The following is a 24,985-nucleotide window of genomic DNA, read 5'->3' on the forward strand; positions in this document are numbered from 1 at the left end:
GCAGCGTCCCGCCGCCGGGCAACCATGGAGGCGGCCGAGGGGCGGCGGCTGGAGGGGGAATTGGCCCAGTGCTCGCAGGCGGGCGACGCGCTGCCCGTGGCGGCGGCGGCGGCGGCGGCGGCGGCGGCGGCGGAGGAGGAGGAGGAGGAGGAGGAGGAGGAGAAGAAGAAGAAGAAGCAGAAGGAAGAGAAGGAGAAAGAGGAGGAGGAAGAGTCCCCACTTGCTAAGCGGAGGAGGGTGCTGTGCTCCGAGTTTACCGCCATCACCAGCAGCGACGCGGCGGTGGCGCGCAGCTTCTTGGCCAGCAACGACTGGCACATAGAGGTACGCCTGGGCCAGGGGCCACGGCGGGCTGCCCCGGCAGCGGCACCTTCCTTCCCTGTCACCCGCCTCTGTGTTTCAGAGGGCGCTGAACGCCTACTTCGAGCCGCCGATGGAGAAGGAGGATGAGGCGGCGGGCGGGATGCCGACGGCCTGCGCGGGGCCCGGGCGCTGGTAGGTGGTCGTGGAGCCGGACAGCAGGAGGGCTCGGCAGGGCGGCGTGAGGGCAGCGGTGCCTCTCCACCCGCCTGTACCTCCTGCGTGCAGGCAGGGTCCCCCACACCCGAGAGAGTTGTCTCCGGGTCGTAGTGTACCCCTGGGGAGCAGCGCTCCTCTGCCCGTTTGACCTCGCACCTCTGCTGACAGGCTGTGAGGCAGGTGGTTTGTGGTCTTCACACTGAAGTTTCTGCAGTTCTCATTGCTCCCCAATGCTATCCCCTTCGAGGGGAATAGCTTCTCCTAGGAGGCTGTCAGACCTGTGAGATGCACTTTCCCTCAGTGGATGCTTCATAGAGTCATAGAATCATAGAATAGTTAGGGTTGGAAAGGACCTCAAGATCATCTAGTTCCAACCCCCCTGCCATGGACAGGGACACCTCACACTAAACCATCCCACACAAGGCTTCATCCAACCTGGACTTGAACACTGCCAGGGATGGAGCACTCACAGCCTCCCTGGGCAACCCATTCCAGTGTCTCACCACCCTAACAGGAAAGAATTTCTTCCTTATATCCAATCTAAACTTCCCCTGTTTAAGTTTGAACCCATTACCCCTTGTCCTGTCACTACAGTCCCTGACAAAGAGTCCCTCCCCAGCATCCCTATAGGCCCCCTTCAGATACTGGAAGGCTGCTATGAGGTCCCCACGCAGCCTTCTCTTCTCCAGGCTGAACAGCCCCAACTTCCTCAGCCTGTCTTCATACGGGAGGTGCTCCAGTCCCCTGATCATCCTCGTGGCCCTCCTCTGGACTTGTTCCATCAGTTCCATGTCCTTTTTATGTTGAGGACACCAGAACTGCACACAATACTCCAGGTGAGGTCTCACAAGAGCAGAGTAGAGGGGCAGGATCACCTCCTTCAACCTGCTGGTCACACTCCTTTTGATGCAGCCCAGGATACGCTTGGCTTTCTGGGCTGCGAGCGCACACTGAAGCCGGCTCGTGTTCATTTTCTCATCAACCAACACCCCCAAGTCCTTCTCCACAGGGCTGCTCTGAACCTCTTCTTTGCCCAATCCGTAGTTGTGCCTGGGATTGCTCCGACCCAGGTGTAGGACCTTCCTCTGGGATTGTGAGTCTTGGAGAAGGGATGAGCTCATTTGCCTTGTGCAGTAATACATATGCAGATTTTACTGCACACGCACACATTTGTGTATACGCAAACTGTGCATATATGTTATATACTACATGTAGTTGACAGGACAAGAGGTAATGGCCTGAAGCTGTGCCAAGGGAGGTTTAGATAGGATATAAGGAAAAACTTCTTCACCGAAAAGATGGTCAGGCACTGGAACAGGTTTAGAATCATAGAATATATAGGGTTGGAAAGGACCTTAAGATTATCCAGTTCCAACCCCCCTGCCATGGGCAGGGACACCTTCCACTAGACCATGTCACCTAAGACTCTGTCCAGCCTGGCCTTGAACACCGCCAGGGATGGAGCATTCTCAGCTTCCCAGGGAAGCGTTCAGAAACACTGTAGATGAGGCCCTCAGTGACATGGTTTAAGGGTGGACTTGTCAGTCCTGAGGTAAAGGTTGGACTTGATGATCTTAAAGGTCTTTTCCATCCTAGCTGATTCTGTGATTCTATGTGCTTTTATATTTCTATAAATAAAACCGACATACATGCACACATTGTTAAATGTACCTGTGAAAGTTAGAATCTAAGATCTGCCTTGTACACACAGGTTATCTCACAGCATACTCATAGGGTATACCAAGGGTATTGAACTGCATGTAGAATTGAACTTTTACAGATCCCTGCAATACACAGTCCTGAGGGAAGTTATTTACTGTGGTTTTATATATTAGGCTTGTGTATTATATATGGAATTATGGAATGGGTTGGAAGGCGCCTTAAAGATCATCCAGTTCCAACCCCTCTGCCGTGGGCAGAGACACCTTCCAACTAGACCCATCCAACCTGACCTTGAACACTGCCAGGGATAAGGCATCCACAGCTTCTCTGGGCAACCTGTGCCAGTGTCTCACCACCCTCAAAGTGAAGATCTTCTTCCTAATATCTAATCTAAATCTCCCCTCTGTCAGTTTAAAGCCATTCCCTCTCATCCTATCCCTGCATGCCTTTGTAAAAAGTCCCTCTCCAGGTTTCTTGTAGGCCTCCTCTAGGTATTGGAGGACTGTTATAGGATCTCTTCTGAGCCCTCTCTTCTCCAGGCTGAAAAAGCCCAACTCTCTCAGCCTGTCTTCAAAGCAGAGGTGCCACAGCCCTCTGATCGTCTTTGTGGCCTGACCATTTCCACGTCCTTCTTATGTTGGAAGCCCCAGAGCTGGATGCAGAACTGCACGAGAGCAGAGCAGCGGGGCAGGATCACCTCCTTTGACCTGCTGGCCACGTTCCTTTTAATGCAGCCCAGCAATACAGTTGGCTTTCTGGGGTGCAAGCGCACATTGCCAGCTCACGATGGGCTTCTCCTCAACCAACATCCCAAGTCCTTCTTGTCAGGGCTGCTCTCAGTCCAGCTCTCATCCAGCCTGTAGTTGTGGTTTGGATTGCCGTGACCCGAACGCAGGACCTTGCACTTGTTCCTTGCAGGACCTTGTACTGTAAAGATCATAAGACCTCTTACGATCTTTATAGTTATAAGCTGTATTTGGTAACAGCATACCGGCTTTTGCTTGATATGTATGTATGAAAAAATGCAAGCCTACTGAACATTAACTTTAGTCTGTACGTAGTCCATGATGAGTTAGAATATATCTGTATCAAATTGGCAGCACCTTTTTCACTACTCGCCTCTGTTGTCTTGCGCTGTGGCTTCTTTTTGAGCTGTTATGTGGCAGGATGTGTTGGGAGGGAGGACTATTTGAAGACCTTCCAGTCAGGGGAAGATCACTGCAGACCACATAGACTTTTATATTTCATCTCAGTCCTTCAGATTACAGTATAAGTATAGAAAGTCAACATGGAGATACTGGAGGCATATACCACATTATTTACCTACTTAAATATCCCTTAGCTTCCCCTTTTTCATTTGCTTTCTTTTTTCTGTTCAGTTTAGATTACATGTGCATGGTAGTGGACTCTTAGGTTGTTTATGCAGCACTAAGTACAAAACCAGTTCTAAAATCTGGGGAATAGATTTGGTTTGGTTCCAGGCCTTATTTTCATGTGTGCGTACGAATTCTATGTTTAAAAGAAAATTCTGGTATCCTTACTTTGCCAAAATACAGTTTATCTAATCTTAGCTATACTGTTTAATGTATTTTGTTACAGACTTTACCTTTACTCAAGGAATTTACTTTGGATCACTGTTGTGATTTAATCCCGGTGGGCAACTTTGACCCACACAGACACTTAACTTGCTTCTCCTTGATGGGATGGGAGAGAGAATCGGAAGGGTAAAAGTGAGAAAATTCATGGGTTGAGGTAAAGACGGTTTAATAGGTAAAGAAAAAGCTGTGAGTGCAAGCAAAGGAAAACAAGTAATTCATTCAGCGCTTTCCTTGGGCAGGCAGCTGTTTGGCCACCCCCAGGAAAGCTGGGCTCCATCATGTATAATGGCTACTTGGGATGACAAACACCATAACCCTGAACGTTCCCCCTTCCTCTTCCTTTCCCCTTGCTTTTATTGCTGAGTGCAGAATTGTATGATGTGGGATATCCCTTTGGTCATTTGGGGTCAGTTGTCCTGTCTGTGTTCCCTCCCAACCTCTTGTGCACCTCCAGCCTGCTTATTGGAGGGGCAACAGGAGAAGCAGGGAAGGCCTTGATGCTGTGTAAGCACTGCTCACAACAGCTAGCACATCACTGTGATATCAGCACTCTTTTGGTCACAGGGTAGACAGGGTCTATATTTTTGAGGTGGGATTTGGTGTGAATATTCCCAAAGAAAAGGGCTATCAATTTGTTACATAATGAGTTAACACATTTATCTCCCCAGGGGTTTGGCAATTGAAAACACTTGGCTGTACGACAAAGATGAGCACATGAAAGCAAGTCCTGGCTGCAGTCCTTCGTTTCTAGTATGCTGGAAAGTGTTTGAAAAACTAATACACCCAGCCTGTCTCTAGTATGGGGAAAGAGTTGAATTACACAGGTGCTTTGGATTACATTGGTGGCTGTCTGATTAACTTAAATCAGAATGGTAAATGTTAGTTTGTGTGTATAAGGAGGGGGGAGGAAAACCCACTTACTTCTCTGTAGTAAGGCTATGGATGACAGAGGTCTGTTTGTTACTGGGCTTTTAAATTATGTTGAGATCAATACATGTTAATTTATTTGTTGGGAAAGTTTTAATGGCCACCTATTGGTGAGCTGTTTAGATGGGTCTAAAGCATTTTGCTTTAGAAGATAAGCGAGGTAATTGCAGGAAGAGTAGTATAATGCATGTTGTAAAACAAGTAAACTCTCTCTTTAGTATTGACCTTACAGCAGATGCAACTACTAGTGATGACAGTGTCAATAGTGCAGACTCAAGGAAACAAGAAGATGACAGCAGCTTCTCACTGATAACCTGGAACATTGATGGGTTGGATCAAGGAAATCTAAAAGAACGAGCTAGAGGAATCTGTTCTTACCTGGCATTGTAAGTACAGCTTCATCTCTGTATTGTCATGTACCTAGCTTTAAAGGAAAAAACAAGCTCCTTGGTTTAGATATTTACAAATCTTTGTGCCTAGATTATCTTAACATTAGATAAAACAATACAGTCGCTTCATAAATCCTAAATAGCTGAAGAAACATTGACATAGTGGTTGGAAGAGGTATGAGTCCATGCAGCATCTCAAAGGTTATATATTTTGTGGTGCCTATTTTAAAAAGCCTTTTTTATAATGATCAATATTGTACAAGTTGTAGTCATGTATCAAGAAGCGTATTTCATACTTCATCCTGTATATGAGAAGTATAAAACTGCAAGAAACTTGTCTCACTCCAGTAGTATGAATAACATCACTCTAGAGCAAACTGAAAAAATGGAGACTTTTTTAGTAAAATTTGAAAAGTGGGTCTCTTGCTGTAACTGTTACTTGTCTATTAAAAAAGAAAATGTGCAAGGTAAGATAAAAGCAGTAGAATTTGTGATGATCTTTTATAGTTCCACCAATGGAAACCTTCCATGAATATATTTATGAGCAGCTTAACAATTACATAAGTTGATTTATCTTAACACAGTAACTTTATCAGTGTAAATTAATAAAGTAATTATATTATTAATATAATTAAGTAATAATTAAAGTTCCTCTTAAACCAGCAGAAACCCCTTAACTAAATAAATTCTCACTTGATTTTGTTAACCTGGAGTGACATATTTTTCTTTTGTAAGTAAGGTGATAGGGTTGTCCTTTACCTGCTTACAGTAGGGCTGTTAGCATTATAGCAAATATAGGGACAGCTATAAAGTCATATCTAAATCAGTATTTTCAGGACTGCTGCCTCACACAATCTGTTACTGACCGAAAAACTCTAAAGAAATAAAAGAGCGTGTTGTTGATGAGACTGGAGAAAATGCATGGCAGGTTACCTGAGGGGGTCTGTTGTAAGAGACTGAGGTGACAGTTGGAATCTCCTGGAGAGCTTAGATGTTGCAGAATATGTTCCAAAGCTACTTTGCAGCTCCTGAAGTTGAATTCCTTGTGTATGCAGTGTACAAAACCTGTGCAAATGTTTGCAAGATCAGGGTGAAAGGAAGTAGTGCATTCTTTTACAATATCAGTACATGTCAGCTGTAATATTATTTTCTTCCCTTTTAGCAGTGATGTGTTTACATGCTACTGAATAAGATGGAGAGAGTTTTTTCTTTTTTTAAAGTTATTAAAGTACCTAAAGAGGGGAACAAAGTGTGCCTGAGCCCCCAACCCTGTTCCATTTGACCTCAGAGAGTAACAGTACTACATTTCAGTATTTAATTTAAAATCTCATCTTGCTGATTTCAGATACAGTCCAGATGTTGTGTTTTTACAAGAGGTTGTCCCACCACATCTCTGTCTTCTACAGACGAAAGCAGGCAATTACACTATGATTCCAGGTAAGAAATAACTCTCAGATAGAAACAAGAGAAGTAAGTTCAGTTTTATTCTGTCTCCTTTGCTAAAATCTCTGACCATTTGCAGGAATAAAAGGAATAAAATCAAGAAAGAAGCACTTAAATTACTTTCTGTGTTTTACTGTCAGGATATAATGCAAGTTATACATGTGAAAAACTTGCTTGCTTGTTGGTTTGGAGTCATAGAATGGTTTGGGTTGAAAGGGACCTTAAAGATCATCTAGTTCCAACCCCCCTGTAATGGCCAGGGGCACCTTCCACTAGTGTTTTGACGAGGTTGCTCAAAGCCCTCTCCAACCTGGCCCTGAACACTGCTATGGATGGGGCAGCCACAGCTCTAGGCAACCCATGCCAGTGCCTCACAACTCTCATAGTAAAAATTTTTTTACTAATGTCTAACGTAAATATCCCCTCTATCAGTTTGAAGCCATTCCCCCTTGTTGTGTCACCACATGTCTTTGTAAAAGTCTCTCTCCAGGTTTCTTTTTATTTTTTCTGCATTTTGAGAAACTGATAGCAAGGGTAAGAAAAAAAACCACGTTCCATAGATAAGTAATTTGTTAAATATTTGCATTTACAAAGTCTAAGAAAGTCACAGCCCTATGGTGAAACTTCTAACTAATGACTTCGTACATCTTAAAATTAATGGGATTCTCCTGGATCACAGCAAAAAGGTCTCTTTCAGAACCTTTTCTAAGGCACAGCAGAAGACACCCTTGACCATGTCTTTCCCTGTTTCTCTTTAGGTAACATAGATGGCTATTTCACTGTCATAATGTTGAAGAAATCAAGAGTGAAGCTGCTGAAACATGACATAATACCTTTTCCAACAACCTCTATGATGAGGAACCTTTTGGTTGTGCATGTGAGTGAGACAGTATGTACTTAATATCTGCATTTCTGCTTTCAAAAGAGAAAAAAATCTCAGGAAAGGCTGGACTGGCTTTACTCTATGACAGTCTCAAACAGCAGAAAAACTCACCAAATGTTCAAACTCATCTTCATTTGGTACTAACAAACTTAAATCTTTTATGTAAGTTACTGATCATACTTTGTTTTCAAGTCTCATCTGAAAACAAAACTAAAAGTCTGTTATTCTCCTGTAAGCCACATTTCTTCAATGTAAAATTAATATTAACCAGAGCTCTGTCAGTAAGTAATTTACTTCAACATTAGACTTCTGTCTTTGAACTTTTTGTCGTAGTGTGGATAGTAACATGGCCTCTTCATTTCACACACAGGTGAGCATATCTGGTAATGAAATTTGCCTTATGACTTCTCATCTGGAGAGCACTAAAGATCACTCCAATGAGCGTACGAAGCAACTACAAATAGTGTTTAAAGAAATGCAGAAGGAGTCTGAGTCCACCACTGTTATATTTGGAGGGGATACAAACCTTAGAGACAGTGAGGTAAATAGAAATAAGCAACCTTGTTATTCTGGGAAGGTATTCTGACAAAATCTTCTCAAGCTTTTCTGTTGTCTTCATGAGAAATGACCTCCTTAGACAGAATAGAGATATGAGACATTTATTGTTAAAAAGTGGAAGTGTGAGGAAGTAGAAGCTGTGGCATTGCTATGCTGAGGCATTATTATAGTTGAGGTGATACATATGAGGAGCCCCCACCGCCCCAATAACAAAATGCTTTATTAGCAGTATTTATATCTGAGAAGATGCAGGGATAGTTGAAGTTTCGACTTCAAAAGCATCTTCTCATTTTGAGAACCTAATCTTTACTTGCTCAGCTCTCCGATTCTCAGAGGGTTAATGCTCTGGAGAAATAGATCTCTGGAGTTCAGAATTAATCCCCCATCATTGAGACATTCAAAATTAGAAGTAATTTTTGGCTGCTGATATTAAAAGTAAAATTTGTGCATTATTACTAAAAGGTCAGTGTTTCATCTTTCCCTGTCATAAAATTCCATTGCAGTGAACTGGAATGACATTGATTCAGAGAACGTGGTGTTGAACCCCATATCTCAAAATTTCAGAGGTATTTTTTTAATGCATATTTTGTAACATGTTTTGGATTTAGAAAGTACTACAGAAATTGGTCATGCTTTAGAGTATGCTGAGAAATACCACGACTTAGAAATATCTCCACTCTTTTTGTTTTCCACAACTTATGTTTTGCAGAAAAAGTGATGTGACAACTCAGATCTGGTTTTGAAGGTAAAATTTGTGAACTCAGTGTCTTGTGTTATTTCCTTCCCCTCTTTCTACTTTCAGGTTGCTAAACTAGGAAACTTACCTAACAACATTATGGATATGTGGGAGTTTTTGGGTAAACCACAACACTGCCGTTATACTTGGGACACCCACTCCAATACCAACCTGCATGCAGCATACAAGTGCAAGATGAGATTTGACCGCATCTACTTTCGGCCTGCAGGGGGAGGGGGACATATTATTCCACGAAGTATGGACTTAATCGGATTGGAAAAACTAGACTGTGGCAGATTCCCTAGTGATCACTGGGGTGTTCTGTGTAATTTTGATGTGATACTATGAAAGAGGCTGGCATTGTTAGTTTTTAGGTGATTTGTTCTTGTTTTTACAAAATTTTACCCTCTCAGTTTAAGTAGAGCATATTTAAATTTTCAACCCTAATGCATCCTCTGCTGTTGCTTTTGCTGGAATGGCTTCATTTCACACCAGGGTTTCCATTTCCTTACTGTATGCATCTGTTCTCAAGTAACATTTTTAAATATTTATTTTTAATAATTATGCAAATACAAAACCAAATTCCAGTTTAAAAATGGGAGGAAAAACCTGTAAACACAATTCATAAACACAGTTGGTAGTTTAAAAGCCCCTTTTATTTGGCATGTGTTATAATCTCATAATAAATGCTACTTTTACTTATTTTTTTAAGAATACTTTTATAGTGTTTGTATTGTTTCTTTTCTAACCATTTCCATTGTCCTTTGAAACCCCGTCTTGTGTAGGGTGTTTTGTATTAGCTTCTGAAGTTTGTGTTGTACATACGTACCTTTTCAGGCAAGACAGTAAAGTACCTGAGGGAAGAATGACTAGATTTTCACAGAATAAGGGTTTCTTAAGTAAGAATTAAACTAATATCAAACAGTTTTAAGAACAATGTGACTTCTATTTGACAAGAAAAGGATTATAGGCAAATGCATGGAAATTATTCACTTGGGATAGTATATACTTTATATTAACTGTTTATTAACCTGGGTATGAGTTGCAGATGCAAATGCTTTATCTTTCCAGTGAGCTTCTAGAAACAATGCTCTTACAAGCTGCTGTGCAAAGCTTGAGCAGCTCTAAGTCTCACTGACTTTGCAAAAGATCAAACAGACTTTCTTACTCAAAGAATTGTATAACCAATCTCATTGAAGCTGTGATTTTATAGATGTGCGAACTAATAAGCTGATTTAAAAGGAAAGATCTTTCTCATGTGAAGTTTATAGTACAGTCATGTTGAGGAAGCACAGACAACTCAAGCCAGTGATGCAAAGTGAACACAGAGACTGATAAGCCTAAGTTACTTGTTGTTTGTCTTAAGTCCAGAGTTTACAAACAACTTTTTGTTGCTGAAGGTCTATGCTGGGTTGGCCCCGGCTGGTAGCCATGCTCCCACCCCGCTGCTGGTTCAAGTATCCCCTTTAATGGTGAGATGGGAAGAGGAAAAGGAAAAGCAGAACCAAGAAAGTTCATGGGCTGAGATAGATATGGGGGAGATCAGTTACCTATTACCCTCATGGGTGAATCAGACTTGATTTGGGAAAATTAATTTATGACCAAGTTATTTATCTGTATGTTTAATTACTGATTTGGGTATTGGGAAGCAAGAAGATGAGCGTTAACATGCTAGGGGGAAACACCTTTCCTTTTTTCCAGGCTCAGTATCACCCCATGCTCCTCTCCTCCGCCTTGTTACTTCCACAGGTCATGCTCTGTCCCTTCAGCAAAGTAAGGAGTGGCAAGAGAGGAGGGAATGACTGGTGCACACAAACACACCTTGGCTGTGCCCTGCCTCTCCCCTTTCCTCTGCTGGGGGGTGGGCCCTCCACAGGCTCTGCCATGGAGCACCTCCTCTGACCCTGGTGTTCTCTGCTCATCTGCCTGCCCCGCGTTTTCTGCCTTGTCTTACATATGCTTTCTCTGAGGAGGTACCACCTTGACTGTGGGGCTCGGCTGTGCCCTGTGGTGGATCCATCTGAGCTGGCTGGAACTGTGTCTGTGTCTGGCCGCCCTGCAGCCCCCACTGCAAGTGCCTGGGCACCTGCTCCCAATGTAACTTAGAAATAAAAGCAGGCTTCTCACATAGGCAAACAGCGCTGGCACTCCACCTGAGGCCCTACCTGCCCAGAAAGGGAAAGTCCACTGATGCCATTATTGCTTTGCCTAATGTTTCTGCCTGAAGGAGGAATGTGTCACAGAATCCCAAGGGTTGGAAGGGACCTCAAAAGATCATCTAGTCCAACCCCCCTGCAAGAGCAGGGTAACCTACAGTACATCACACAGGAACTTGTCCAGGCGGGCCTTGAATATCTCCAACGTAGGAGACTCCACAACCCCCCTGGGCAACCTGTTCCAGTGCTCTGTCACTCTTACAGTAAAATAGTTTTTCCTGATGTTCACATGGAACCTCCTATGCTCCAGTTTACACCTATTGCCCCTTGTCCTGTCACTGGGCATCACTGAAAAAAACAGCTCCATCATCCTGACACCCACCCTTTACATATTTGTAAACATTGATGAGGTCACCCCTCAGTCTCCTCTTCTCCAAGCTAAAGAGACCCAGCTCCCTCAGCCTCTCCTCATAAGGGAGATGTTCCACTCCCTTAATCATCTTTGTGGCTCTGCGCTGGACTCTTTCAAGCAATTCCCTGTCCTTCTTGAACAGAGGGGCCCAGAACTGGACGCAATATTCCAGATGCGGCCTCACCAAGGCTGAGTAGAGGGGGAGGAGAACCTCTCTTGACCTACTAACCACTCCCTTTCTAATGCACCCTAAGATGCCATTGGCCTTTTTGGCCACAAGAGCACATTGCTGGCTCATGGTCATCCTCCTATCCACCAGGACCCCCAGGTCCCTTTCCCCTTCACTACTTTCCAGCAGGTCAACCCCCAATCTGTACTGGTACATGGGGTTGTTCTTCCCCAGATGCAAGACTCTACACTTGCCCTTGTTAAATTTCATCAAGTTTCTCCCCGCCCAACTCTCCAGCCTGTCCAGGTCTCGCTGAATGGCAGCACAGTCCTCTGGTGTGTCAGCCACTCCTCCCAGTTTTGTGTCATCAGCAAACTTGCTGAGGGTGCACTCAGTTCCCTCATCCAGGTCATTGATGAAAATATTAAACAGCACCGGTCCCAGCACCGACCCCTGAGGAACTCCACTAGTCACAGACCTCCAGCTAGATTCTGCGCCATTGACCACAACTCTCTGCCTTCTTCCCTTCAACCAGCTCTTGATCCACCTCACTACTTGATCGTCAAGCCCACACTTCCTTAGCTTATCTATGAGGATGCTGTGGGAGACAGTATCAAATGCCCTATATTGCCCTGTCTTGCACCCTCCAAAAATGGCAGGTGGGGCTCGGTGCAATGCAGGGCAGCAGAAGATGTATTTGTGGGTCCCTGTCTTTAGAATAGAATAAAATAGAATATTTCCATTGGAAGGGACCTACAACAATCATCCAGTCTGACTGACCAATTCAGGGATGACCAAGTGTTAAAGCATGTTGTTTAGGGCATTGTCCAAATGCCTTAAACGCTGACAGGCTTGGGGCATCAACCACCTCTCTAGGAAGCAGGTTCCAATGTTTGACCACCTCCTCATCAAAGAAATGCTTCCTAAAGTCCAATATAAACCTCCCTCCAACAGGATGCTGAATAGTCAGGATCCTGAACTAGCTCCATCTTGTCCCAGGCATGGGGAGGCCTGTGGAAGGTGTGGTTTTCTGTTGATTCAGCAGGAGGGCTAGGTGACCTTACTAAACAAGCAAATAAACCTCAGGAGGTTAATTCATCTCCACTGACATCAGCTGCAGAAATCTCCAGTTCTGCTTTTGCTTCTTTAAACACCAAACACCAAATTCTTTTGCTAAAGGTAAAAGAGGCTGGCCTGTTTTGGGAAGGATGTCCAAATCCTTCTGTCCTGATTGCTCTCAACTTACCCCATTATTTTAGAGCAATTCAGCTTCAAAAACAAGGAGGGAGAAATCAGTGGTACTTTTTTTAACTCATGTTGAGCATGTGATCTCTTTTTTCTATTCCCAAAGAAATAGTTATATAAAAATGTGAAAAATATCTACAACAGCCAGGATTTTCCTTCCAGGTTTAAAATGGGGCTGGTCCAATCACTGCTTTTGGCTTGCTGCATGCTCTCTTCTTCTTCATCAAGAGCCTTCAAAGAAACCCCTCCTACCCCACCCTGGTGGTTAAGCCAAAGGATTTGTGGGGAAGGTGAAGGCAGGGCATAATGGTTTAACTTTCATAAAGGTGTTAGAGAAGGGGTAAGCACAATAAACTCACAAGAAACATCCATTTATGTGGCATTCGGTATTATGGCTGCTTTTGTCTGGCTGCGCCTTCTGGACTATTTTGGAATATATTAAAAAGACTGATTGCTGCTGTTCTAGAATAGGTTTTTAGTATGGGGGAGAAAGAACAGAGAAAAAAAAAAAAGATTTAGAGCGGTGTGTGACTCATGTTGGTGTCTGAACTCCAGACCCATCTCCAGCATTGACTTACTGATCGGCAGTCTTTCTTAACCTGAGAAATAGGTAGTGAGTGGGTACATAATTTTTTCATTAGGAAAAAGCAAAGATGTAGCACTTTGTAAAGGCCAATTAATTTTCTAATTATAAAAGGCCAGAGGAAGACTATATTCAGTGCAATTAGTGGTTAGTCTTTCAGAATGAAGAAATCATGAATACAGCCTTTAAAACTTCTTGAACTACAAAAAAGTGATAATGCTTAAATAAATTTAAGATTAAATGCTGAATATTTTACTGACTGTTGGATGTGAAGCAATGCATCCTTAATTAATTATACTTTAAACCACTTAATAAGCATCCAAATTGCTGACAAGAGCAGTCAGAGCCCTTAAATTAATTTGCATCTTAATTTAATCAGTGATGTAAAAGGTAAAATATCTGATGAATAAAGCAACTGAAACTTCAATGGATAGAAACAACAAAGTTAAACCAAGCAAAAGATTTCTTGGCCTACAAGAATTGTAATTTGATTTGTTTTCCTGAGTCAGTAACATAATATTATGGCATCTATACATCCCAAAAGACTTGCACAAACATGTGAATGGGAGAAAATGTAATAATTGTCTCCTATTAATAATCAACAGCAACAATGGGCCTTGTGGAAATCAGGCACTATTGGAGGCATTATTTTAGTAATACTTTGACTCAGGTATCAAGAGAAACAGTTTCTTCTGAGGATCCAGCCCGTCTTAAGTATTTCTACATCAAAAGAGCTTGAATTTACTGAAAGAGAAGAGATATACATACAGCAAAATAAATTATAAACATCTAGGGTTGCACATAATAATGAGATGGATTTGCACATAGTAAGGAGATGGATTTGAAAAATGACAAAAAAAGAAAGAACAGGCAAACCCACAATAGCAGCAGATAGCTATGTTATCATGATAGGAAGTGTATACCTGAAGAATATGGATGCTATTTGTTGTAGGGAGTAATCTGAAGCTATAACAAAAATTCGTTTTAGAAAGAGGTAGTACGTAGAAGATTAAAGCTATTAAGAACACACATCCTGTACAGGCTTAGATGTTAGTTTGATGCAAGAACAGACAAGACACATCCAAAATGACTAAATCAAAACAGAAACATGATAACCTGTATTATGTCAACACCTGCAAAGCCTATTGTTATGTACAAAGTGAAAGATTAGAACAGTTACATGAACAAATGGGCTGTGTTTTTATGGGCAAGTGGCATGATTTTCAGTTGCATAGTTCAGCACAGCTGCAAAACTCCACAAGGGTTGTGTTATCACTTCTGCATATCTTGATGTAGCAGCCAATCTGGTACAAAATCCTGCTGAAGACATAGTGCCTGTGGGTGCTATCTTGAAATACCCAAGGTAAACCCCAAGCAAGGGTTACAGTGACTTCACTTAACATCATTAGGTTAGATTTCCCAGGATTTTGTTCACTTAGAGTATAATAAAGACTCATTAATGAAGATTCATAAATAGCACCTTTTATTTCTTGGACACAAGGCTTGTTGTGTAACATCAGCTCAGAGAAGAGACTCCCAGCAACTGAGAAGCCATCACTGCACCACTGCCATTTTGATAACGGCTGAGAAAATAGAAGGCCTAAAGAGGAGCTGCAGCAGGCAGAAGTGTTGCTAAATTACGACAACTGAAATGAAAATAATAGTATATCTGCAACAACCCGCTGTAAAATCACTAGTGTGTCATCTTTATGTATTTATGCACATATTACAAGAAATTGGCCTACTAACATAAGGAGACAGTCATTGCACTTACATAACTGATACTGGTGGGGCAAAGAAGCTAGTGAAAACCTATTCAGAAATCATTTGTTGAGGGAGAAGCGCTACCTGGACATGGTAGTAGATACTGCGTGTGAGTACAACTGACAATGCTTGACAAGCATAGCCAAGAAAGGGAACTCACCTCATTGTAGCTTTCAAAAATTCTCCCAATTATTGAAGAATCAGAAAGAAGTCTGTCTCAAATGCTGCAGAGGTGAATGCAACACTCTTCCAGTGTTGGCAAGGCACTTCCTTGAGCTGAAACAGGTCAGGATTTTTATCCAGTCAAGATGGGCAATGTGGAGAAAGGGTATTTCTGGAAAAGCACAACACAACCGAACAAAAGTTTGGTAACCAATAGAGTGCATCTCCCAGACCTCTTTGGAACAGATGTCACATGGAAAACTTCAAATCAGTAGGCTGAGTTGTGAGCACACTAGGTGAGAAGGAGAAAGGGGTACGGGGTACTCAGAGGGCTGCGCCAGTCCCCTGCAATGAGAGGAGCTTCCCTGCAAGCTGCAGTGATGTCATGCCTCCAGTCAGGACTTCCCTGCCACTGGCACCGAGTGTGTGGCAGAATAGCCATTTGGAGGTGATGGGGAGTTGGTTGGGAGGGGGGGCTGCTTGTCTGTTATCCTCTGGATGTGTGGCAGTGAGCTAGCTGTCCTGGCTGATGACAGCTTAGCAGGGCTGGTTTCTGACCAGCTAAGTGCACCTACTGCCGAAAACAGCTGTAGTTAACCAGATTAATATTTACCTACTGACCACGTTTGGAAGCTTTAGTAATCTTTAGATAGCTTACTGCAGCACACTCAGCCTATTATTTCATCGGTGTTAAGCCTATCAGCTCATCAGTGTTATGAAAGGCAAGAGTTGGCCCAGCAAGAAAATACCATTTAAGCCTCAGCCATCTGTGGTAATCCTATTTTCTTGGTCTGCTCCTCCATTTCACAGTGTTTTGCAAGCAGTGAGTAGGGAATAGCTGCTGCTGCTAGGTTTCTGGAGTGGGAGCTGTTTGCTGATGCCTTTGTGTTTGCATGGGACTGGCTGCATCCTGTTTGTTCAATGGAGAAGGAAGTCTGCTCAAGAAAGTCCAGGGCAGTGGACCAGCTATGGCCATGCAGAGAATGCAAACAGGGACAGTTGCTGCTTTCAACCTTTCCCCCTGCTTTCACCCTTTCCCCCTGCTTTCACTAAAATGGTGGGAGACACCTCCTGACAGGACAAGAAGAGGGCTTATCTCCCTAAGCCTGTGCTGTGCTGAGGAGCTTTTTGCATACTTGCTCAGATGGTTCAAAAAGCACTAACATTGAGTATAGAAGTGAATAACCTTTCCCGCAGAAGAAATAATAATAATTAAAAAGTGAAGATATATCTGGTGCTTTTACAGTCAGTAAAATTAGGATAGCCATGCAAAGCATGTTCCCCCACTGGGCCTGTAAATAAGCACTGCGTTGGTGCTTACAGGAAGGCTGCAAGGCATGGAAAGATAGCCAGGCTTCCTCTCCCCACACATGCTTCCTCTTCAAAGCTAAGCAGTCTTAGTCAGCATCGGAAAAAACTATAACATTCGTACTGATTCCTATGGGTTGTTATTAGAATAATTGGATTTATATCAAATAAGCAGACTTTCGGCTCCATAAGTCTGGCCTAAACATGGAAATCACAGAAACTGAGGAATCAAACCTGATACAAAAACACAGCATGAAAAAATATTTAAAATAATGTCAGCAGACAATTCTTTTAGGTTCCTTCATATATATCCACAAACAACCCAGTATTACAGTTCAGAGATTGAATTCCTTGTGTTATGGATCAGGTACATGAGTTACTGACTCCTTGTATCAAGGCAGATTTGAGTAGCTACAGGAAATGTCATACATCCTATTGTTGAAAGCTTTGGTAAGGTGGGAATCGGAAAGAAAGTAAAAAGAGGAGGTATAAACAGTCGTATGCTGAAGAGATGACATTTTTACATCTTCAGAACACCTTTCCTTTCCAGTCATCCTGTAGCACCTGCAAACTACCATTTTCCTGAGTCAAGCATTGTCAATTTATTAAAGACTAAGCAAACTCAGCAACTGATGGGAGCAGCCATAAAGGCAACCTGGTTGTAAAGGGGAAAATGCAGAACAGGAGATGCCTGCTGAAATATTGACAGGGAAAATGCCTGCCAGCCTGGAAACCAGAAGCATCCTGGAGAAACTCAGCTGGCATCTTTGAAGTGCAGCTGCGTGCCAAAAAACTGGAGGCATCCTGAGATACCATTGATAATCACAAAACTAAGGAGCTATAACAGCAACTTATCATCTAGAAAGGTGAAAAATAGTCTGGAAAAGGGAGGAAACATCATGAGAAGGTAGGAATTGTCAAATGCCATTGTCCGTTCTACATGGAAGAAAAGGAAAGTAGTCTGGAAAGATAAAAATTGGTTTGAGAAAATAGAAATCATCATAACCTATTGGCTGTCCAAGGTGAAAAATAAATATGAGTATATATTGTTGTGTAGGTTAGGGGAATGTAAGCATCTTTGAACCATTTTTGCTAATAACTTTAATGAAATGCCATCTGTTCATATTACATGAATTACAATATTTATTTACCCTCCACTTGTTCTGCCACCACAATGACATGCTCTGCTCCTAGGTCTGTGCTGATGTCCTTCATTGTGCAGCTTCCAGACAAAGCTGTTTTGACAAGCAAGACAGACCACGATGGCAAAAAAATGCTGTTCCCTCCCTTCACAGTCGTCAGCAGTGTGCAATGTCCTTGGGTGCTGTGCTCCTTGTGCCAAGGCCTGCAGAGAGACTTTAAACCACGAGACCAGACAAATACAGTCTGGAGAGTTTGTGCCTGGGATGTATCCTCATCATAAATGTACTCAGGTGTGTATGAGTTTTGTACATGGCTTGGGTTTTGTCCTTTAACTGAATTATTTGGCTTTTGGGTTTATCTTCAGAGAGATCATTCTAGATTGATAATATGAATACACTTAAAATTCTGTACAGAGCAAACACTCTCAGGGTGCCCAAGATGAAATCCTACAATGCTGTGCATCCTTGAAGTGCAACATCTGAGATGGATTCATTGTCCTTTTAAAATTAGCAGTTAGCTGCTGATCTGTTAGCAGGGTAAGGTTAGGCTGGTCTGCTTCTTGATTGTATTGCATTCTCTAACTCTGCTATACTGTTTTTGAACAGGTAATGTTAGTAAATGCAGTGATGCAATGGTATTCTTATTTTACTTCCACTCCTGTCCCAATAATTCCTAACAATTCTCTTTGCCTTTTTGACTAAAGATTTTTTTCTAAGACCTAGTCATACTGACCCCCATACTGCTTCCCCTTGTGCTAAATTAGTCCAGCACTGCATAGATACTCATGGTTATGCTTCCATGGTGGCACTGTTCTGCAACATGCCCTTGTTTTGGTCAATCAGATAAAAGCTTATCTGATGGGCTGTGAAACATGAACAAGTCAGGCAGGAAACTTTTTCCTGAAGCAAATTTTCCATTGCACCTCAGCAGCTTTCCCTTCTTTGCTGACCCCTGAGAGAAGAAACTAGGAGAGAAATAAATTCTATGTTCCACGCGTCTCTCCTGTTCATCTAGCTGCTTCAGTACAGTGTCCACAGCTAAAGTATAAATGATCTTGTGCTTTGAGGAAAATCCTACTTTATTGACATCTTTCTTTTGGGGATGCCCATAAACACAGGGAAAGAGTCATGTCTGTGAAAACTTGGGAAGCAGGTTTGGAGAAATGCCCTCCTGCAAAGAGCAGATTACAGCTTGCTACTGCAAGGCTGTCACCTTTCTAATGTTTGGAGAACAGAGGAGCCATTATTCTCATCTTCCCTTCTTTTACAGAAAAATAAGTGCTGAAGTAACAGGGATCATTCACACTTATGTGCGATGTGTTTCCATAGACCACCTCCTCCACTGATAAGCAGTCTGTGATAGATGGTTAAAATTTGCTTATCTATCTAAAAGTTCCCTCATGTCTGAGCTGGTTAGCTAGGCACCAGATATGCTCCATCCTGTAGTCTTATCTGCTGTTACAGAACACCCCAGGGAGAACATGGGCACTGAGAGAAGTGCAACGTTTTTGATTTCCTTGCAAGGAGGGGGAGTTTATCAGACCTGCAAGGCCAGGTTGGCTGGCAAAGAAAATAACTTTCTGTGGTAGAATTCTTTTAATTCTTGCATGCTTTTTCTCCTCCTGAGCATGAGGCAGGGAAAAAAAGGGAGACATTTTTTGTTATGCTTATTTGCAGTCTAATTTCCCTGGCCAAAAGATAGTCTGAATGATCTAATTCTCAATATATTACAGGACCAAGGTGAAGTATGAATCATAGAGGATCCAATAATTCTGTTTCAATGGGACAGCTTCTCAGGCAGTATGCTTTGGCTGAGAATTTTCACGTAAGTAAGGTAAGCTGGGTTGCAAACAAAATGCTACTTCTAAAATGTGGTTTTCACAGGGTATTTTTGGTCTGATAGATTGCTAGCTTTTTTATGTCTACTTAAGGCCTGCTGATCTCCATACACTGTGTTCTCTCAAAGCTCAGTTCTTTGTAGCTCTGAGAATAAAATAGTGCAGTTTCTCCCATTGACTGACTGAAATAACGTATGATGCATGAACAAGTCTAAATGAAATAATAGTATCCTTAGCAGTGAAAACAGGATTGGTAATAAAAATAATTGAGCAGATTTATTGCCATCTCCTTGGATTTGCCTGCTGAAACAGCCTGCTATTTTACTTAATCTTGTACCAGAGGAATTACTGGTTGGTAATCCATCATGAAACATCATTTAGAATGATGGATGAAAATGTCATCTTTTCCAACAGAATCAATCTATATCTCATGAACATATTATTTATGATTTTTATAATGGCAACTGCAGGGGTTTCCAGGGGAAAATGGAAGCATCAGCTGTTGTTGAAATGAGATGAGATACACTGTATCTTATGAGCTGATAATTGCATATAAAAAATACTTGCCCATAGTATTGATTGTCCTTTACCATTTTACAAATTAATCGAGTGCCTTGGCTTTCCCTCTTGCTGTGTATGACAGCTCTTCCTTCTATTCATTTTGTTACCAATAATTTAGTGAGAAAAATATTAATAAGTAAGTAAAAATGAGCATTTTGAAATGATTTCTGAGACATGATATGGGGTAAAGCCCTTGAATGTAAAGTAATGAGAAAGACTTTACTGTTCTGTTGCTGTTTGCTAAAGACTTTGGGCACTTTTTCCTGCCTCAGTCCTTCTGCTGACAAACTGCTGCATTTCTTCACCTACAGCATAGTTGCCTTTTAAGGATACTTTCTGCTGTTTGCTGCCTCAAAGGTGAATGAGAAGCAAACCTTGATTCATGGAGTTAATGCAGCTGATAGTGCAGCAGTAGTCACGGTCACAATGTCAACTGTTGTCTCAGTTAAACTACATTTGAGAATCATTTCCTACCTCAGCTCATAAACATCAATGAAGGAAAATGAGTGGTAAATGGCTGTCTAGAGTACAAAAGATCAACTCATATTTCAGATGAAAATGAAGACAAAATGTAGCTTTGATTTGCCTGTGGAGTTCCCATTGACTGCACCACTGGCAGAAGGGAATTAGATCAATAGTTGGCTGGCCACAGGAAACAGTTACCGTCCGTTCAGCAGCCAATGCAAAAGAAAAACTGTCATAGTGCGATCCTTATCAAGTTATCTTCATTACACCAGACCAATGATAAATGTATATGCTGGAGAGCTAGGGGCACTTTGAGTTCCTGGTCCTGTTTGTGCTCTGAGCACAGTGTAGTCACAAATTATTTATTTATAGCCACGAAATACCTTCAGTGTTGATCTCTCAATCTTTTTATAGGTAACCATAACCGGGAACTTTCTCTTAAGACTACTTTACTCAGAATTTAGTCAGAAAGGGCTGTATCAAAACTTCTCTTTCTTCCTGCTGAGGAAGAATCTACTAACACTTTTTGTGGTTGTTGTTGAAGCTTGACTGAACGATTTACTGTGTATCCTTCAGAGGGTATTTCTACAGTCTTCAAAACATTTCTGAGCTTATTTGATCAAAAGCAGCTGCTGGCTGTGAAGGAAAAACAAACATTCTCTACCAGCTGTTAGCTTTCCAGGTGGCAGCTTGTGTGTATGGCAAACAACACATAAACCACAGTGATTTCATATTTTACCCCACCCTAGATGTGGAAAGAGAGAGATTTTACTTCTTTTCAGTTTTCTGTAATTCATAGAGCTTCCCCTTTGTGAATGCGAGGTGAAGGTCTTTATACAAAGACAGTGATGTTGGCTTGGTTGGTGCATGGTTCTGGGAAGAATAGGTTTTCAGAGCATAACATGGATTTTAAAAATGTTACTGATAAATCTAAAGTAGGAGGAAAAAACCAACTTTTTCATGCAACAGTAGCATAAATTACTCTAGCCTAATCCTAAAAGTAACCACATTATTTTTACAGTTATTCAGAACCCCATTCATGTAGTAGGGAGCTACTGCAAAACTGGGTTTGCAAAATGTGTCTGTTTAGAAATTACAGCAATGGCGTCTTCAGATTAGACAAAGGTACATTTCATGGCAGCTGAAGGAGTGACACACTGGAAGGTGGCAAAGATGTCTAACTATGAACTCTTTGCAGTTTTAAAATGGCGGAACAGATGTATTTTCATATTACTAAAATATTAACAATGTTTTAATACCATTTTAGCCCCAGAAGTTTTTAGTTGTGTAAATCGTCCCATATGTTATTACTATTGCAGTACATTTCAACCCAGTTGAAAGTTGTAGTTGCAATTTTCCCATCAGAATGTGGAGATTTGTTTGAAGAATGTCTAGCCAGCTGAAGTTATCTGTGATAACACTACCACAGAGAATTATGTAGTCTAATGTACAGCAAAATGACTGCTTTTTGTATGCACTTGCACTGATAAAGAGGGAGCATTTTGAGCAGAATTCTGGACTGGAAAAAAGGTTCGTAGATATATTAAGGCATTTGACTGTAGCTAAAGACTCCTACAAAATGAGCTTTTCTTAGATAGTATTTCACTTTGTGTCCAAATCTCAGCAGTGAACTCCAGAACATAAATGAGGATATACATTATCACAAAATGATGGAAGTCAGAAAACAATGTTGGTTTCTCTGAATAAACCAGAAAATGTGCACATACCTGGTTTAGTGCCTATCTTTAAAATGCACATATACATCACAAAAAGTCTGAAAGTGACATTTGGAGAATTTTTCTTATTCATCCTTCTCAACAAAGGGAAAACAGAAAAAAGTATTTTGTAGCATGTTCTCTCCCACACACACAAAAAATCCTTTAAGACTAATCCCTAAGGATTTGTTCAGTCAGCTTTATGGCAATAATGAGACAGATGCTACCCTTGGCAGCCCATATAAGATGGTTGTAAAAATATTAGATGAGTCCATCATGCTTTGCTATCCCTTTTCAGTAAGGCTACCTCTGGGGCCTATTTGCTTTTTGTATCAGTTAAGCGATATATCAGCAAAAGGAGACGCACAGTCTGTCCTTTTGAGCAATGAGAATGTTTGTTCCACAAATATTCAGATTCTTTTTTAAAGGAATGTTTTTCATTTCTCTGAGCTTATTTTTGACAATACTGTAAAGACTTCCAAGCAACCTGATGATTCAGTGAAGTTGTTCCTGGCTCTCTAGCGCTATTTTGCTTTGCCAACGAATGAGTCGTTTTCAGGAAATACCCAATTCAGCATTAAAATATTATGGAACAATTTTAGTCTGATCTTTTCAGTTGAAATCTTTTACTTAGTCTAAGTACAGGGCAAGTGAGAAAGCACCACTAGAGTGTAGCTTTTGGAAAGAAGAATCTGGGCAGCACCGATTACAGCAAGACAATCATTAAAGACGAATTTAATTCTGCTGCAAAGCAGACCAAGGTTTTAAATGGAAAACATGTGACAGTCAAAAACTATGTCTGAAATGAGAAAGAAGTGTTGAGAATCAGTAGGAATTTATAGTCTATTTTAGCATGTTAATGTTTCTCACTTTAAGTGAATAAGAATTATCTCTTTAGGTAACTGAATTGTATTCTTAAGAAAAGATGCTGCTGAGAAGAGAAGTTTTCATGCTCATTGTCATTAAACTAGGTATCAGCTCCAAACAGAGCCACCAGATAGGTTAGTTGTATAGTTCTAAAAAGCTGAAAAGTCAGAACTTGAAAAAGTGCCTTTGAAAACAATCAAGGAGGAAGTAGGAGAGAGGATCCAAGGAGCAGAGAGGTTGCAACAATTGGAGTGAGGGTGGGGGTTCTGCCAGATGCGAATAGATAAGGTACTATTGCTCTGTGGACTGTTATTCTGTGATAAATACTTCAGGGCATTGCTATTTTTCATTATTTGCTATGTGGCTTATAATGAATGCTAGATTACTCCTTATCATTAGACCACAGAAGTAAAGGCATGTCCTTTTCTAGTAATGGCCGATGCTTTAATTAAGTCTTGAAAAAAGCGAATGGTAAAAGAACAACTGGATAGTGAGCTCTGAGATTTCTAAAGCACTTCCACAGACATATTTAGAGCACAGCTGAGACACAGATGTTGTGCATTTAGAGGCACAGTTAATGTGGTATGGCTTTTATAAATGTTTTACAGGTGGTTGGAGGATTTGGTAGTATTCCACCAGTATTCCACCAGAAATACTATTTCTGAAGGAAGATAGACAAATTATGTAGCATCCACTTTGTTACTTATATTCATTACATGCATTATCTCTATGAGCCCACCATGCATCAGTATAGGTCAAGCGTCTTTTGTATCACTGATTTTACAAATTAACATTCTAAGTATAAAATACCAAAATATAAATATTTACTACCTTTTACACTCTCTATAAATTAGTTTATGGCTTCTTTTTCTAGAAATAAACATCCCTTTTTGCACTTATTTGCTACGTAGTTTGTTACATTGAATGAAAACACCAATATGCACTGTTTATGCTAGAAACTATCAATACTATGTACATAATGGATTAAATTACAAACTTCATCAATCAGTTATACAAAGGATCCTACAAAACTTTTAGTGAATTGCCAAAGAGCCATAAAACCTGTAAATCGATGTATTTTTGATTAATCAACTCACAGTGTCAGTGGTTTTAATTTATTCTATTTGCCTGTACGAGATTGCAGTAATGACGTGTTTTTAACATTTCTTTGAAAACTTCATAATGACCTCTGTTTTGTGTGTAATGGTGATAACTATTACTGATATTGTGCATCTCTAATGTGCCAAGATAGTCTGATTTAAAACTGAAGTCTCTGGAACTGAATTGTGAGAGTAAGGGGAGATTAAGACGTTAGAGTAAGCTGAACGATGATTTCTACACAGTAAATTGTGCTGGGCAGACTTTTCACATCATCATCAGTGACAATTTGAGAAACGTAATTTTTAACTGCGTTGGGCTGACCCTGGCTGGATGCCAGCTGCACATGAGGTAGCTCTATCACTCCCATCTTCAGCAGGACAAGGGGGGAGAAAATAACATGGGAAAAAAAACCCTTGTGGGTCAAGATAAAGGCAGTTTAATAAGCAAAAGCCAAGTGTGAAAGCAAAGGAAACCAAGGTATTTATTCTCTACTTCCCATCATCAGGTGATGCCCAGCCACTTCCCAGGAAGAAGGGCTTCAGTATGCATAGCAAAAGAGGAAATATCTCAGCCTGAAGCTGCTGGGGCTGTAAACACTAAAAAAGGCCTTTTACTTCACCTACAGTGCAACAGGAGTGCCTGCCTACATCAGTTTTTATCTTACCTGCTCTAGCCAGAAAGTGAAACCTAAGGATTTTTATTACACTATTATCTAGAGATCAATAGTTTACTTGTTGCTACTGTCTTGATCTAAACTTATCTTAAGATCAATGATTAACCAG

General features: G+C 41.4%; 1 protein-coding gene across 1 annotated transcript; it reads left to right on the top strand.

Moving 5' to 3' along the window:
- The first annotated feature begins 9 nt into the window (after nt 1-9).
- TDP2 (tyrosyl-DNA phosphodiesterase 2) lies at nt 10-9,431 on the top strand. Its single transcript, XM_065667858.1, has 7 exons — nt 10-324; nt 404-495; nt 4,925-5,092; nt 6,441-6,532; nt 7,297-7,415; nt 7,792-7,962; nt 8,782-9,431. Exons 1-7 carry the CDS (start codon nt 25-27, stop codon nt 9,061-9,063), a joined length of 1,224 nt encoding a protein of 407 aa, XP_065523930.1. The 5' UTR covers nt 10-24; the 3' UTR covers nt 9,064-9,431.
- Nucleotides 9,432-24,985: the final 15,554 nt, after the last annotated feature.

Source organism: Lathamus discolor, chromosome 2, assembly GCF_037157495.1.
Source record: "Lathamus discolor isolate bLatDis1 chromosome 2, bLatDis1.hap1, whole genome shotgun sequence".
In the NCBI taxonomy this organism is placed as follows: domain Eukaryota; kingdom Metazoa; phylum Chordata; class Aves; order Psittaciformes; family Psittacidae; genus Lathamus; species Lathamus discolor.

Excerpts from the sequence above, each read along its gene's own strand:
- TDP2 (XM_065667858.1), top strand. The coding sequence starts at position 25 with ATGGAGGCGGCCGAGGGGCGGCGGCTGGAGGGGGAATTGGCCCAGTGC. Across the intron at positions 496-4,924 it reads TGCGCGGGGCCCGGGCGCTG|TATTGACCTTACAGCAGATG; the intron begins GTAGGTGGTCGT and ends CTCTCTCTTTAG. Across the intron at positions 7,416-7,791 it reads GGAACCTTTTGGTTGTGCAT|GTGAGCATATCTGGTAATGA; the intron begins GTGAGTGAGACA and ends TTTCACACACAG.